Source organism: Pseudomyrmex gracilis, unplaced genomic scaffold, assembly GCF_002006095.1.
Source record: "Pseudomyrmex gracilis isolate BER0280 unplaced genomic scaffold, ASM200609v1 scaffold_20, whole genome shotgun sequence".
NCBI classification, from domain to species: domain Eukaryota; kingdom Metazoa; phylum Arthropoda; class Insecta; order Hymenoptera; family Formicidae; genus Pseudomyrmex; species Pseudomyrmex gracilis.
The window spans coordinates 1,053,952-1,067,894 of record NW_018020604.1 but is presented as its reverse complement, the minus strand read 5'-3'; the positions used below and the strand labels follow the sequence as shown (position 1 = coordinate 1,067,894).

Genomic DNA, 13,943 nt, shown 5'->3' with positions numbered 1-13,943 from the left:
CGTCGGTCCTTTCGGCGGAGGAATTCTAGCTGGCGTGGCTCGGCGGTGCGACCACCGCCTCCACCTTCCTTCCTTCCCTCCACCCGAAGTCCATTCAGAGCCCTCCCTGGATGGGACGGTCCGCCACACACCATCGGTCCGCTCGGTGCCCGGTTCCGCGCGATATTTTGTGACTGCCTGTCTGTGCGGTGCTCGTGCTTTAGCCTGTGCTTCTCGGCTCCCTAGACCCGTCGAGGAATAGGGAGGTCGACATGACCCGGTTGGGATTGCGGTGAGTCGCTACACTGATCTTATTTTCTCTTTCTCTGCTTTTTCTGTCCGTTCAGGAAATTCTTCTTCTGCCTCGAACGCTTGCTTCGGCCCGATTTATTCGGGCCATCACTTCCTTTCGCTATTTCTTCTTCCTCTTTCTCCTCTCCTCCTCGTTGCTCTCTTCTTCTTCTTCTTCCATCCGTGTCTTCTGAGTGTCTTCCTCGCGGTTTCTCTTCTTGGCTCGTCGCCCGACGGGCCGACGCGCCAATCTCGCAAGCTCTACGGAGGGGATAGTTTCACCCCTGTTGCGCGCAGGCTTCCGCGGGAAGGTGAGAGGACCCAAGGACGACCACGAGGCGAAACTCGCGTGCGCGCAGGAGATCACTCCCAATTCTCCCAATGCAACCCCGACGCAGCCGCGAATCGCGCACCGTGCGCGTTACTTGCCTTTTTTCTTCGCGCGCTTTTTTTTTTCCTCTATGCCGAGTCTTTTACCTTGCCGACGAATATTTTTGACGACTCTAGTTCTTGTCAAGAAAGTATCGTCTTACGAAAACGTTTCGCTGTGCATTTTGAACTCTCAACGTTGACTCGCGTGAATTTTTAACAGATGCGTGATTCAAGTGATCGGGAAGAAATATTTTTTTTTTTTCAAGTGACGTAAAAATGGATAGCTCTCAGAACAAAATAAAGAGTACGATCTCGCGGAATCATTTCTGAAATTTGTATGATATTATCATTTCACGTCATTACTTCGCAGTTTTCTACGCTTCGCTTGCTTCAAAATTTCATGTGACTTGACGTTTTGTGAATTAACCGTTTGATGCGATTTTTGCTTTCAGATTCGTCGCATCCGTAGTTTGCCTGGCCGGGATTATTAGTGGGGTACGTACGAACGCATGATTAAAACTTTCATATCCCGCGAGTGATAATGAAATCGCCACGTATATCGCAACGACTCTCGAATTATTTACATAATACTCATATACGCCTCAGACATATGTCTTCTCATTTTTCTGTATTACGTGCGTCGTAGACTTCGAAAGAACTTGTTCTCAAACAACATCGATCGCAAATTAATAATTTTTGTACATTTTGTTTCGGAAATATCGCGCGCTCGAGTCAAACCAATTTTGTCCGGCAGAAATGAAAAAAAAATCGCGTATGCAGTTTTGGGGGGGACGGCGAGTTTTATGCCGATTCGCGCGTGTGTCTGCGATCTTGCGGTACATCGTGCTCTCGCACGACCGGTTCGACTGCTCGCAGTTTGTCTCGCCGATCTATTCATCAGCGTTGTTGCGCACGTACATTGTGTACCTTGCGCCCACTTGATGCACGCGTTTGCGATGTGCACGCACGTGCACCCACGTTTAGCGTTCTCGTGTTGCACCGCACTTCATCGCTTGTTCGTCGAGTGAAAAAGCCAGCTTTGAATCGGGAGGGGTCGCCTTTCAATCGTGGCTCGCTGCAGTCATCGGGGGGCGCTTACAGTTTCGCGGCGTCGCTACCTGCAGAGAGAGAGAGATCTTATCACAATCGATGCTGGTTTTCGCAATTCAAAACGTTTGTCGTCATAAGGGACGAGTATGTGTGTTGTCGAAAACATTTTTGAGAAACGAAACTTTTGATTCGTTTATGCGAAATGTCGTAAAGAGTGAGAGAAAAAAGAAAAAGAGAGTTTCGCACAAGCGGGCGTTTGTATTTTAAGCGCCGCTTACGACTTGCGCGGCGATAAGATTCCGTTTTACGGAAAATCACCAGACGTGCGACAAATATAGCGGTGATTGTGTAGAAGACGGGGGAAAGGAGGGGTGGGAGGGCAATAAAAGTGACCGGGGGATTTTGTTAACTCGAGCTTTATCAATCACTTCTCGCTTGCGCGGAAGATAAGATCTGCAAAAACAAAAGAGAATCGAATTAGATGCTTTCAATTGCGCAATCCGATACTCGTCTATTTTGTAATGTGTAAAAAAAAATGTAATGTACATATATATATATAATAAAGAAAAACTTGTAAACAAGTTTGGGACGAACAAGTTTCTGTCGGCGATTCGCGCATCAAGAATGTCATTCGCATCCGGTCGTTGTATCAACGTAGGCGGTTTTTATCATTTCACCGAACAAAATGCAGACTTTCGGCACACGTGTGCGACAATATTTACAAAATTTTTTAACTCGCACACAGACATCTCTATGTACGTGGACATTTGTGTAACGTCTCGGAAGACGCGGACGCACGCGCGCGTAGACACACACTCAGACGTCTTATTTTCAAGATCGTTAAAAACGAAATTATTCAAAATTATTCCGATGCAATCAGTCTGCGCGACGCCCACGCCGAGTTTTACGCGATTTACAAGGCCGCTTAGGATCTATTGTCGTCCGCGGCAGTAGGCATCTCGTCACAGTAGCAAGTCCAGGTGTTTCCATACAGCGATTCGTGCCGCCCTTCGGCAGTCTTTCTTCGGTCCAGTTTCTAGGAATGTTCGACCGCGGCCAAATAGCACAGTAGGAAGCACATAAGGAATCTGCTTGTATAATGTCAGCAGGGTTTCTCTGCCTGTGCTGTCTGTGAGTGCCGTTCGTATAAACCCTACATAGATAGAAAGAGAGAAACCAATAAATTAATTATAGACGGTTCTCCAATACACGTAAATCTCGCGTTGTAACATAATAAAACGTGCAAATTATGCACAAAGCAAACAAATCTGCTGCTTATTTAAGCCAGTCTTTTGCGCGCGGAGCACGCAAGAAACTATTCAAACAGTCCGAGCGTTTGTAAGATATCCAGATGTTTCCTAGACATCTTCTGATCTTCTTTCATTAGTTTCATTAGAAAAAAAATCTCTTAAATCGTTAATTTTGGTTGCTGCTCGGTTGCTCTCCAATCTCTCGCGCGCTTCTTTTCGACGGTGATTTCTCTGAAAGGTGTTAGATTCGAAATAGGGCAGTCGTCTCATAGCCGACTAGTCCGCCTACGGCGCCGTAACTGCGCTCGCTGTAATTTTATTACGCCACGAGCGCGTACGTGCACGCGAGTCGGCTTAGTCACTACTGGAAATAGTCGGCAATTGAGCGAGAGCGCTCGCGGGACTTGATTTCCCCCTGTCTCGCGAACGTCGTACGGATCACGTGGGGAGGGCACGCCGGAGTAAAACAACACCACGGACTCGTCCACCTGTTCCGTTGCAGTCCGCAATTTTTCGCGCGCGCGGTTTCGCTTTCACACACGGAAACTTAGTTACGATGTAAATCCCTTTGAGAATCTTTTTTTTCGGAGTTTATTGACTGGATACGCGATTTTACGAAATATGAATCCGTTCAAGTCAGGTAATCTTATAGTTGCGCGCCACGAGGGAACGTGCGACCTTTCGGTTGGAGCAGCGATATTTGAGATATCAAACTCGCGGCATAGCAAAAACTTTCTCGCTTATAGATATACAAACTTCTTTTTAATATTGTTTTTAAGATCGATAATTCGAAAAGTTATTTTAATTATCGAAACACACACGCGAAATATTTAAAATTAAAATGAGCGCTTAATATTCGCTTAATATTCAATTTTTTAAAGCACTTTGGGAAGATTAACACATGTAATTGCTTGAGCAAAATTTACTAGAGATTCTGTGAGAAGATCCGATCCGAAGTTCTGTGTGATTATGAAATATATTGCATAAAGGGATCATTGACCAAGGATCAACATTGTCAAAATTTGCAGTCAACAGTTGTTCGTCGACTTGCCGTTAATGAATTGCAAATGTCTTCTCGTGTCCCTTAAAACGAACCCGATAAATTCTCCTCGTCGCTTCGGCAACGCGAGCCAGATTAAAATCAGCGAACACATCGGAATCTCGTCGTTAGACGTTGTCGAAAGGCGACCGCGCATTATGTTCACGAGTACGCGTGGTGCCGCTTCGAGATAAAAAAAAATTCTCGACTAACGAATTAGCGTTGTACTCCGTCCCACGTAGAGTTAACGTCAGCGTGTCCGCTTGTGGTCGTTAGGCGTGTTTTGGATGGTGACGGCGAAAGATGAAAAAGATACGTGAGGGACCGGGACGAGATAGAAAAAGACGAGAACGACGCGAGACGTGAAGAAGAGACGGTGGAGAAAAAGGACGAGAAAAAAAATGAGAGACACACGCGGGACCATCGCGCGATCGGTCACAATATGCTCGGCCTGTTGCCGCGTTGCGTAATCGCGGATTCACGAAGGCGGCCGAGATAGGCGGCGATAAAAGGGACAATTCTTGAACCGTCACGAAAAGATATCTCGTATCTCAAGTAAAAGAGAATTGGGTTAAACATTTCGTTCAACGACATTGCCGGCGAGAACGACCGTAATCGCGCGAGCAAATTTCAATCAGCCGGTCGTCCCGTGAGGTCGCAACGAGCATGTCGTTCGCTTTTTTCATCGGTCGCTCGACTAGTATCCGTTCGTCGTCAAGCGTCAATTTAATGATTGCAAATCGATCGATCGATCGATCATCATCGGAAGACCCTTGGCTTAGCTCGAAGGACGTTAACCCGGCCCGGTCACGGGCTGCATCACGCACCGCAACGTTCACGTACATGATTTTCGACCTGGATTCTTTCGTGGCAAGTGGCCCTTAAGGCTAACACAAGAAATGTGTTTTAAGAAACTGCCGACATACAAATTTAACACTGCTTTGATGATAAAGATACTATCATCTCTTTATTGTACATCCTATATATCTCAAAACTTCACAGTAAATTTTGTTTTATTTTAATATCTTCGGTAAAGTTGACAAATGGTAATCATTGTAATCATGCAATATTCATGAACGTAAACTCACGTTCACAATAATAATTGCGTTCGATCATCGTCATTTCTTACAGACACTTCGCAATTAAAAAGCGTTGTCGGACGTGTTGCTTGCACGAGATATAAAAAGAGCGCGGCTTGTCGCGCGCCTGTCTCGTGATTTATATGCGACATCAAAAGTGCTAAGCGGTCTTCTAATCCGAGCGTTATCCGGCACGGCATCAGTTCGCGCTGACGGTTATCATCTGCATAACTCATGAATCGCGAATAGCGTCGGGACAGGATAATTTCACGGTTTGCAGATTCGCAGTGCGGTTAGGTCGCGCTCTATCTGTATAGAATGACCGATCCATTGTTGGACGATGGCTTTATCATTGAGACGACAGCCCCCCCGCATCGTTTTCCTGTCAGTTAGGGTTTACCGGCCGACACGAGCAACTTCCGCTTTGCACAGCTTTGATTTCTGTTTCCCTTTTCGCGCGATCCGCGCGGTGACGTATGAGCGAGCAATAAGTCGAAATTGAATGTATTGAGAAAGAGAGAGAGAGAGAGAGAGAGAGAGAGAGAGAGAGAGAGAGAGAGAGAGAGAGAGAGAGAAAGGAGAATATATCGGCGATTTTACGCTTCGTTCCAGCATTAAGCTGTTTTACGCGATTTACGACTTTGCGCCTCATCAAATTTTCCGATCAAATCCATGGAAATCGACATTAAATACAGAATGTTCAATGAACGGATACGCGTATTCATTAGGTAATTAGAAATGTCATTCTAGTTCGTAAAGTTTTAAAAACTGGGCAAGCTTTTGTAATAAAATCTCTTCTATAAATTACCTTCTTTTTTAGTCCTTAAACATTACTTAAAATTTTTTCTTCAAATATAAAATTCAGATTGACAAGTGTGGACTTTTTCAAAAAAACTACCGATGTAATCAATATCTTACTTTCAATGTTCTACTTCTCTGATCTTCGCATTTGCAGGATTATCTATTTAACCTCTTTTTTATAGTTACAGCTGATTCAGGACAAATTCTGAGAGTGTAAAAAGTATTAAAAGTGATAGGTTGTCGATTGCAATCCGTGTGCATCGCGTAGATAGACAATCTTGATTTTACGAAAAATTCGCAGTCTTATTTATCATCAGCGATTTCGATTTCTATGATTTGTCACGTTTACAGAGACAATGTAGCTGCCAGTTCCACGATTAGATGAATGAAGTTTTAAAAGGACACTATGTCGTCGCGTATTCTATCGATATACGTGGTGCGTGTGGAGCACAGACGCGCAGCAGCTTACACCAAGTGCGGCACGTCATCTCGGTACGATAACCGACTATCTTCCCGCGCTTCCTGTCAGCGCGTGCCATCCACGAATGTATAAAAAGGGCAAAAACGTGAAAACGAGGGCAAGACAATGACTTTCTGAAAACATAATGACGCGCTCGCTGTAAATTCGCGCGTAATTGCTGCGGAACGTCTCATAGAAGAAGACATGTGGCCTATTTTAATTTCGTTGTTGATCTTGTTTTTCAACTGAATGTGTGAGATATTTCGAGTACGAGATATATTGTTGCACAATACGTGATATTTTGGTTTTCTAAAAAACTGAAAACACAATTTTCAACGCATGAAATTTTACTGCTTCAGATTTTGCTATTTGAATTCTCGCAATACAATCGATTTATCATATCGAAGAGATCTCGCTAAGATCGATATGGAAGTAATTTCGATTTCCCATAAAAATCAAAATTTATTATTTTTTTCTGCGCTTCAAAGCGTGTAAGGTTTTCAAGAACGTATTTCGAATCTGAAATGACACAATTAATCTCGGTAAAAACGATCTCTCTCGAGCGCAAGAAACGAGAGGAAAGAAACGCGATGAAGACATTAGCAGTGATCACTAACGCCCCATGGCCGGTTTTATCTTCTCTTCTGAACCGTGGAATCGGCCGGTAAAGCAGCTCTTTTTCTGCCGTGTCGTACTATCACTCGCTATATGAGATGACCGTGTGTGTAAGAACGATGCACTCGGTCGATAAAGCGTAAATCTTGGCCGCGCGCGAAATGCGAGCTCGTTAAATTTACGGCTACGCCGCTCGTGTCGTGGAACGCATACGTATAAATCTCGGAAGAATACCATTTAATGGGGACGCGCGGGGGTTATATATGTGCGGGTCAACTTAATGTTATACGGGGTAAACCCCGTCACTCACACAAGCTATATGTACACATATATAATAGCATTCTTTTTAATTCTCTCTTCTGCAAATTACAGAGACGAAAGACATCTCGCGTGTGTCTTTTGTTATTACTTTCTATGAGCACTGTTACAAATAAATATATTTAAATTTTGTCTCTCTGTGTCTCTTTATTAAGTATTTATAAGAGAAATATATGAACACATCCTCTTTCTGTGCATATATTGTCATACAGAGTATTTTAAACAGATGTTGTTTCTTTTTCATGTTTCACATTAAATAAAATTCTTTCATCAATTTGAAATCAATTTTGACAAAGTTTGAAATACTGCACAATAGTGTATGTGATAGCAACCATGTGTGAATTGTTTGAAACATTGATTATTCTATTCTTCTCTTTCTTTTTTCTTCGATTCTTTTAATTTCTTTGACAAATATTCTAAACCTAAAAAAATATAGATATAGTATTTGAAAATATAAAATTAATGTTTTCATATATATATATATATATATATCCTTCATTTTCTAACAAATTTATACTTGTACGTTTTATATTGGTCAGAAAATAAACGAACAGAATTCCCGGTTGTAGCTATCACGTACTATTTTATGATAGCGCTTTAGAAGATATATTTTTCGAATTCCCAAGCGCAGTTTTCCATCACACCGTTAATCGCGGAATTATTGGTCAAACACAATTTAACCTCTGTAAGGTTGAAAAACGACGGTTTGCAGCTCTTTTTTGTTATATCTCATGTACACCTGTACCCTTAGGTTGCCGTTGATATCGCGTTTTTATTGATCGCACCGACACGTTACGTACTCTTTCAATTCCATTTATGGAGATTTTTATCTCTCTACGACGTATATATTTGTTTTTTATTCCAGCAAAATACACATAATTACACAAGGTCGTCATATCCACCAGTCGTTCCGCTGGGATATGCTGGAAAAGAGGAGCGAGGTGATATCCCACAAATCGGAACACCCACAAATAGTAGCGACGATGACAGTTTGCCATGGAGAAATTTAGGGTATTTTACGAACAACGAAGGTACTTGGACAACTTGCCATCTTATGTTTTTCGCTGCTGATTTATGTGAGAAATAGGAGGAAAGATATATAACTGCTCTTCTTCTCTCTTTTAATTTCTTTAAGCTCTTCAGTTTTTTTAATCTCTACTAAACATAAACATTTATATATATAAATATGAAAAGAATATATGTACATAATAATGTCGTTGCATTTAGCAGTTTTACGATATGATTAATAATATAAATTTTACACACATAATTTTTATAGACATATAATTAATGCGTGTAACAATATTTATCTAAAAACTGGAACAATTATATTTTTATGCATTGTTTTGTTTTATATATGTTTGCGAAATCAATAGTCGACAAAATGAAGAATGCTGTTTCGTACGATATGTCTGCGAAATAAATATCAATGTTTGTCGCATGCAAAACGGGCTATTTTTTCGTTTTCTAAAATTTGAGAGTAGCCGCGTAATAAAGACAGATATGAGAATGTACAATAAAGACATTAAATATAATAAAGACTAACGAACATCACGCTACTTGGCGTGTCTAGGAAACTACAACGAAAGGCGGAACAGCAGTTTTCCGAATGGTTATTATAGTCCTGACGAGAGGAGACACTACTCTCAGCAACGGAACTACAGAAACAGAAGTGATCCTTACGCGAATCGATATGGTTCTTACGACGATGTTCGTGAGGAACAACCACCACCAAGCTCAGATGACAGATATCCTGACAACGCGTCAGGATCTAGAACAGACGAAAATCGACCAGGTGGTTACCCGAACGATCGTGATAACAATTATTATGGTAATCAGTCTTACGCGATTATAGCTTGCTCTATTTTAAATTATCTACACAATACAAAACGTTTTGAGAAAAAATATATTGTTAAAAAAATAGAAATTATATTAAATATATTAATTGTGGTCGGGGATTTTTAAGGTGGCAGTGATAGTGAGCGAGGAGGCGGTTCTTACTCATACAGTCAGAATCCTAATGATCCTTATGGCAATAGCGATTCTTATGGAAGAAATTATGGATCTGCAAGAGGTGCAGAGACGTACGGTCGAGGATCATCGGATACTTATGGCGATAGAACTTACGGTGGCGGTCGCGGAAGCGGAGGAGATGCTTACGGTGGGGGTCGGGGAAGCGGAGGAGATGCTTACGGTGGGGGCCGGGGAAGCGGTGGTGCTTACGGCGGCGGCAGTCGTGGTTACGGTGGTAATGACGAAAATTATCCAAGTAATTACCATGTAGTGCCCATGCCTGGAGCATCTCAGAATTGCACCGGATCAGGATGCTGCGTGCCAAAGTGTTTCGCCGAAAAAGGCTCACGGGTTGGTTTCCGAAAATTCCGACATTAAAATCTTTTTTGCGTTACTTCCGAAATATTTCAAATATTATTAATTTCTCGTTCAGGGACCGCCAGGATTAATCGGTCCGCAAGGTCCTAAGGGTCAACGAGGATTTCCGGGAGCGGAAGGTCTTTTAGGACCGAAAGGTGAGAAAGGAGATCCTGGTCCACAAGGTCTCCACGGTTCAAAAGGTGACAGAGTACGTATTTCTCGTACGAGCATGATGTTATATGTGAACTACTCTTGTTTAAAGAATTTTTATAAAAAATTTTAGGGAAAAATGGGTATGCCTGGTTTTCCCGGTATAAATGGCGTGCCCGGAGTACAAGGACCTCCGGGACCTCCCGGTATACCTGGTCGTGATGGTTGCAATGGAACGGATGTAAGTATTAAAGAATCACACCACAAGTAATTGAAAATAATCACTATTAATGTATTATTAATTGATGACAGTATACAAGAAGATATTTCTTCTCTTATAGAAATTTATTACTTGTGTGTTTCTCTAAAATAAATATTTCAGTTATACAAATAATAAATTTCTGTAAGAGTTATATATACTCTAATATGTATTTAGGGTGAACCCGGAAGACAGGGTCATCCTGGAGAATCGGGACCTCGTGGTTTTCGAGGTCTGCCGGGTCCTAAAGGAGAAAAAGGTCAGCCAGCTTATGCTGGTTCTTTCCCAGTGGGTCAAAAAGGTGAACCTGGTAACGATGGTGTGAGAGGTCCTCCTGGTCCTCCTGGTTTTCAAGGAGAACGAGGTCCTTCTGGTCTAAAAGGCGAAAGAGGGCCTTATGTAAGTGTCTTTTAAATCTGAATGTAGAGTTTTAGAAGTAATTTTGTATACATAAATATTTATAATATACAATATTATATATAAATTTAGGGTGCTCCTGGTTTACCAGGTGCAAAAGGAGCAAAAGGAAACATGGGTGTTGGATTTGAAGGACAAAAAGGAGACAAAGGTCAGAAAGGAGAACTTGGACCTCCAGGTGCGCCTTTGGAACCATTTGAAGGATGGTCGGAAGTAACAGGCCCACCCGGAGAAGCGGGAAGGAAAGGAGACAAAGTATGTAAAAAATATCAACTAATGTTTTAAATAAATATGCTTTAATAAATCTAATTTAGGGTGAAATGGGACCGGAAGGACAAAAAGGTGAACCTGGATTAATAGGTGATCATGGTATACCAGGAGCACTAGGTCACAAAGGAGAAAAAGGTCTTCCAGGAGCTCCTGGCATTCGTGTAAGTACATTCTACGGATTTATTTTATAATAAATAACTGCTAAATAAAAATAATAAATAATCTTTTTTTAATTTATTAATTATGCATTTCTAATTTTTTTCTTTTCTTTTCTACTCAGGGTAGAGATGGTTTCTCTGGACCTCCAGGACCTCCTGGACGAAAAGGTGATCGAGGTATTGACGGATTGGAAGGACTTCCTGGACGACCTGGTAAAAAAGGAGAACCAGGTCGGGATGGACCGTTGGGAGTACCAGGATTACGAGGACCTCCTGGACCACCGGGAGTAAGTTTTATTTTTCTGATTTTAATATAACTATATATTATTTTTACAGTAATGTTATTAAATTCATAAAAATGTTATTTTTGAATTCAAGTTCAATATTATGCTCTAGGGTGGTAAAGGAAGACCGGGACCACCAGGACCAAAAGGACCACGTGGTTTCCCAGGACCTACTGGACCACGAGGAGCAGACGGTTTTCCGGGTGATCCAGGACCAAGAGGTCCTGTAGGTTTACAAGGAGGCCCCGGATTATCTGGAATTCCAGGTCCGGAAGGTTTACCAGGAGAAAAAGGTGCAAAAGGCGAACCTGGTTTAACTGGATTTCCTGGAGGTCCAGGACCACGTGGATTTGATGGACCACCCGGACCAGCAGGGCCACGAGGACCACTAGGAGAGAAAGGATTATCGATAATAGTAACTATACGGTCAAGTTTTATTGTTACAATTATTGTATTAAGCAATATGTAGTTAAAGTAATAAATTATCGAATTATATCTAGGGTCCAAAAGGCATGGATGGAACACCTGGTTTTGATGGAGAAAAAGGTCAAAAAGGAGAGCGAGGTTATCCTGGTGTACGAGGAAGACCAGGAGATTCTCTAGATGGTATTCCAGGAGCTCCTGGTGCACCAGGCGAACCTGGAGAAGCGGGAGCTCCCGGTAGAGACGGTTTACCGGGTTCCCCAGGAGGATCTGGAGAAAAAGGAGATATTGGTGGACGATGTATAGATTGTTTACCAGGATTAAGAGGTTCTAAAGGAGATCGCGGCACAGATGGTATTCCTGGACTTACTGGACCTCGAGGTCCTCCTGGAGAACGCGGTTTTCCGGGAGAATCTGGAGTAGACGGTTTACCAGGTCCGATTGGACCGCCGGGACTGCCGGTATGTAATAATTTATTTGGTTTGGTAATTTCTATCTTAGATTATACAATATTATTTTATTTTATTTTTTTAACGCATTATAAATTGTTAATAAAAGAAATGTATCGATTCTTTTATTAAGGGAAAAGATGGTATACCTGGTTCGCCAGGACCTCAAGGAGAACCTGGGACTCCAGCAACTGTTACATGGAACATGCTTAAATTGGAAAAAGGTGAAAAAGGTGTGCGTGGCGAACCTGGTCGACAAGGTCCACCAGGACCAGAAGGACCTCCAGGAGAAAAGGGCAGACCTGGATTTGAAGGTTTTCCTGGACTTAAAGGAACTCCGGTAAGATTATCTTGTTAATTTTCCAGATGTTTCTGAAAAAAATTATTAATATTTTTTTATTGACAGAGAAGTATTTTATCTATCAGATTCTAAACTTTTAGGGAGACCGTGGCTTTCCTGGACAAGATGGCGTTCCAGGAAGACCGGGCACGCCTGGACATAAAGGAGAAAAAGGTTTAAGTGTGAAAGGTAAACAAGGAGAACCAGGTCGACCAGGATCTGAAGGACAAAAAGGACAGCCAGGCATAGAAGGACAAAAGGGTGAAGCTGGTAAGATTTTATCAATATTTTTAATTTTACACTTTGTTTTGTGTACGCTTTTAAGAAATACACTAAAATATATATTATAGATATATATTTATACATATAATATATATTTAAAAACATAATTATAATATATATTTACAAATTGTTTGCGTGTAGGTCAATGTCCACAACTACTCAAATTAAAAGGATTTAAGGGTGATCGAGGTTTTACTGGTGAGAAGGGAGCACCCGGACCTCCCGGCTTTGACGGATTACCAGGTGACAAAGGATTACAGGGTTTCTCGGTATGCATTTATTAAAGCTTTTATAAAAGTCAATTTTATTTAATAAGTTTACTAAGTTTACAGTATAACAATCTAACATTTAGGGTCCACCTGGGCCATCTGGTCCTACTGGTGCTCCTGGTCCTGTTGGTCCAAGAGGTTTACCTGGCCCGCGTGGTGATAAAGGCAACATGGGTCCTATGGGTTTCCCAGGAGAACCTGGTAGAGAAGGACCTAGAGGTTTTCCAGGAGCTCCAGCACCAAAAGGTGAAAAAGGAGAGCTTGGCATATCCGTTAAAGGTAGTCCTGGTCTACCAGGTCCACCAGGTGAAAGAGGAGAAAAGGGTCTTCCAGGACCACCAGGAAAAGAAGGTCCACAAGGTTGGGCGGGATTACCAGGCTTTACTGGTGAGAAAGGAGATATTGGCACACCAGGAATAAATGGTTTGCCTGGAGCACCTGGTGAAAAAGGAGATACCGGTCCAGTTGGTCCACCTGGTCCTCCAGGTGTTGCTGGTCTTCCAGGAGTCGATGGAAGCAAAGGTATAACATAATAAAAATTTCTATGTTTTTAACATTACTTTTTTTATTATAATGTGTGTTATAAAATAATCAAAATTATTTTACAGGTGAGCCAGGCTTACCGGGAGAGCCTGGTAGAGCGGGTCTTCCAGGATTCCCAGGTGCAAAAGGTGATCGCGGCGAACCAGGTATTGATGGACCAAAAGGATATCCCGGTAGACGAGGTTTACCTGGTGGTCCAGGTAGACCAGGTGAAGATGGTTTACAGGGTATAAAAGGAGAGCGCGGTGAAAAAGGTTCTCCAGGATTCCCTGGATTGCCAGGTATGGAAGGAAAACCTGGTCGTCCAGGAATATCTGGATTAAAAGGAGATCAAGGACTACCCGGTCCACCTGGTTTACCAGGACTCATTGGTTATCAAGGACTTAAAGGTGATAGTGGTCTACCGGGTCTACCAGTAAGTATATTTTACGATATTACTATATTTGTAAAATATATATATATATATATATAT

General features: G+C 42.1%; 1 protein-coding gene across 1 annotated transcript in view; it reads left to right on the top strand.

Moving 5' to 3' along the window:
- Positions 1-14: 14 nt before the first annotated feature.
- Positions 15-13,943, top strand: part of LOC109851795 (collagen alpha-1(IV) chain) — an 18,217-nt gene continuing 4,288 nt past the window's right edge. The window contains exons 1-18 of the mRNA XM_020422244.1: positions 15-271; positions 1,095-1,137; positions 8,120-8,285; positions 8,828-9,085; positions 9,221-9,618; positions 9,701-9,835; positions 9,911-10,018; positions 10,214-10,435; positions 10,526-10,708; positions 10,768-10,884; positions 11,004-11,168; positions 11,278-11,580; positions 11,666-12,049; positions 12,171-12,377; positions 12,479-12,647; positions 12,801-12,928; positions 13,012-13,450; positions 13,537-13,886. Of these exons, the coding sequence (XP_020277833.1) occupies positions 252-271; positions 1,095-1,137; positions 8,120-8,285; positions 8,828-9,085; positions 9,221-9,618; positions 9,701-9,835; positions 9,911-10,018; positions 10,214-10,435; positions 10,526-10,708; positions 10,768-10,884; positions 11,004-11,168; positions 11,278-11,580; positions 11,666-12,049; positions 12,171-12,377; positions 12,479-12,647; positions 12,801-12,928; positions 13,012-13,450; positions 13,537-13,886 (3,795 nt within the window). The 5' untranslated portion in view covers positions 15-251. The remainder of the gene's footprint in view (positions 272-1,094; positions 1,138-8,119; positions 8,286-8,827; positions 9,086-9,220; positions 9,619-9,700; positions 9,836-9,910; positions 10,019-10,213; positions 10,436-10,525; positions 10,709-10,767; positions 10,885-11,003; positions 11,169-11,277; positions 11,581-11,665; positions 12,050-12,170; positions 12,378-12,478; positions 12,648-12,800; positions 12,929-13,011; positions 13,451-13,536; positions 13,887-13,943) is intronic.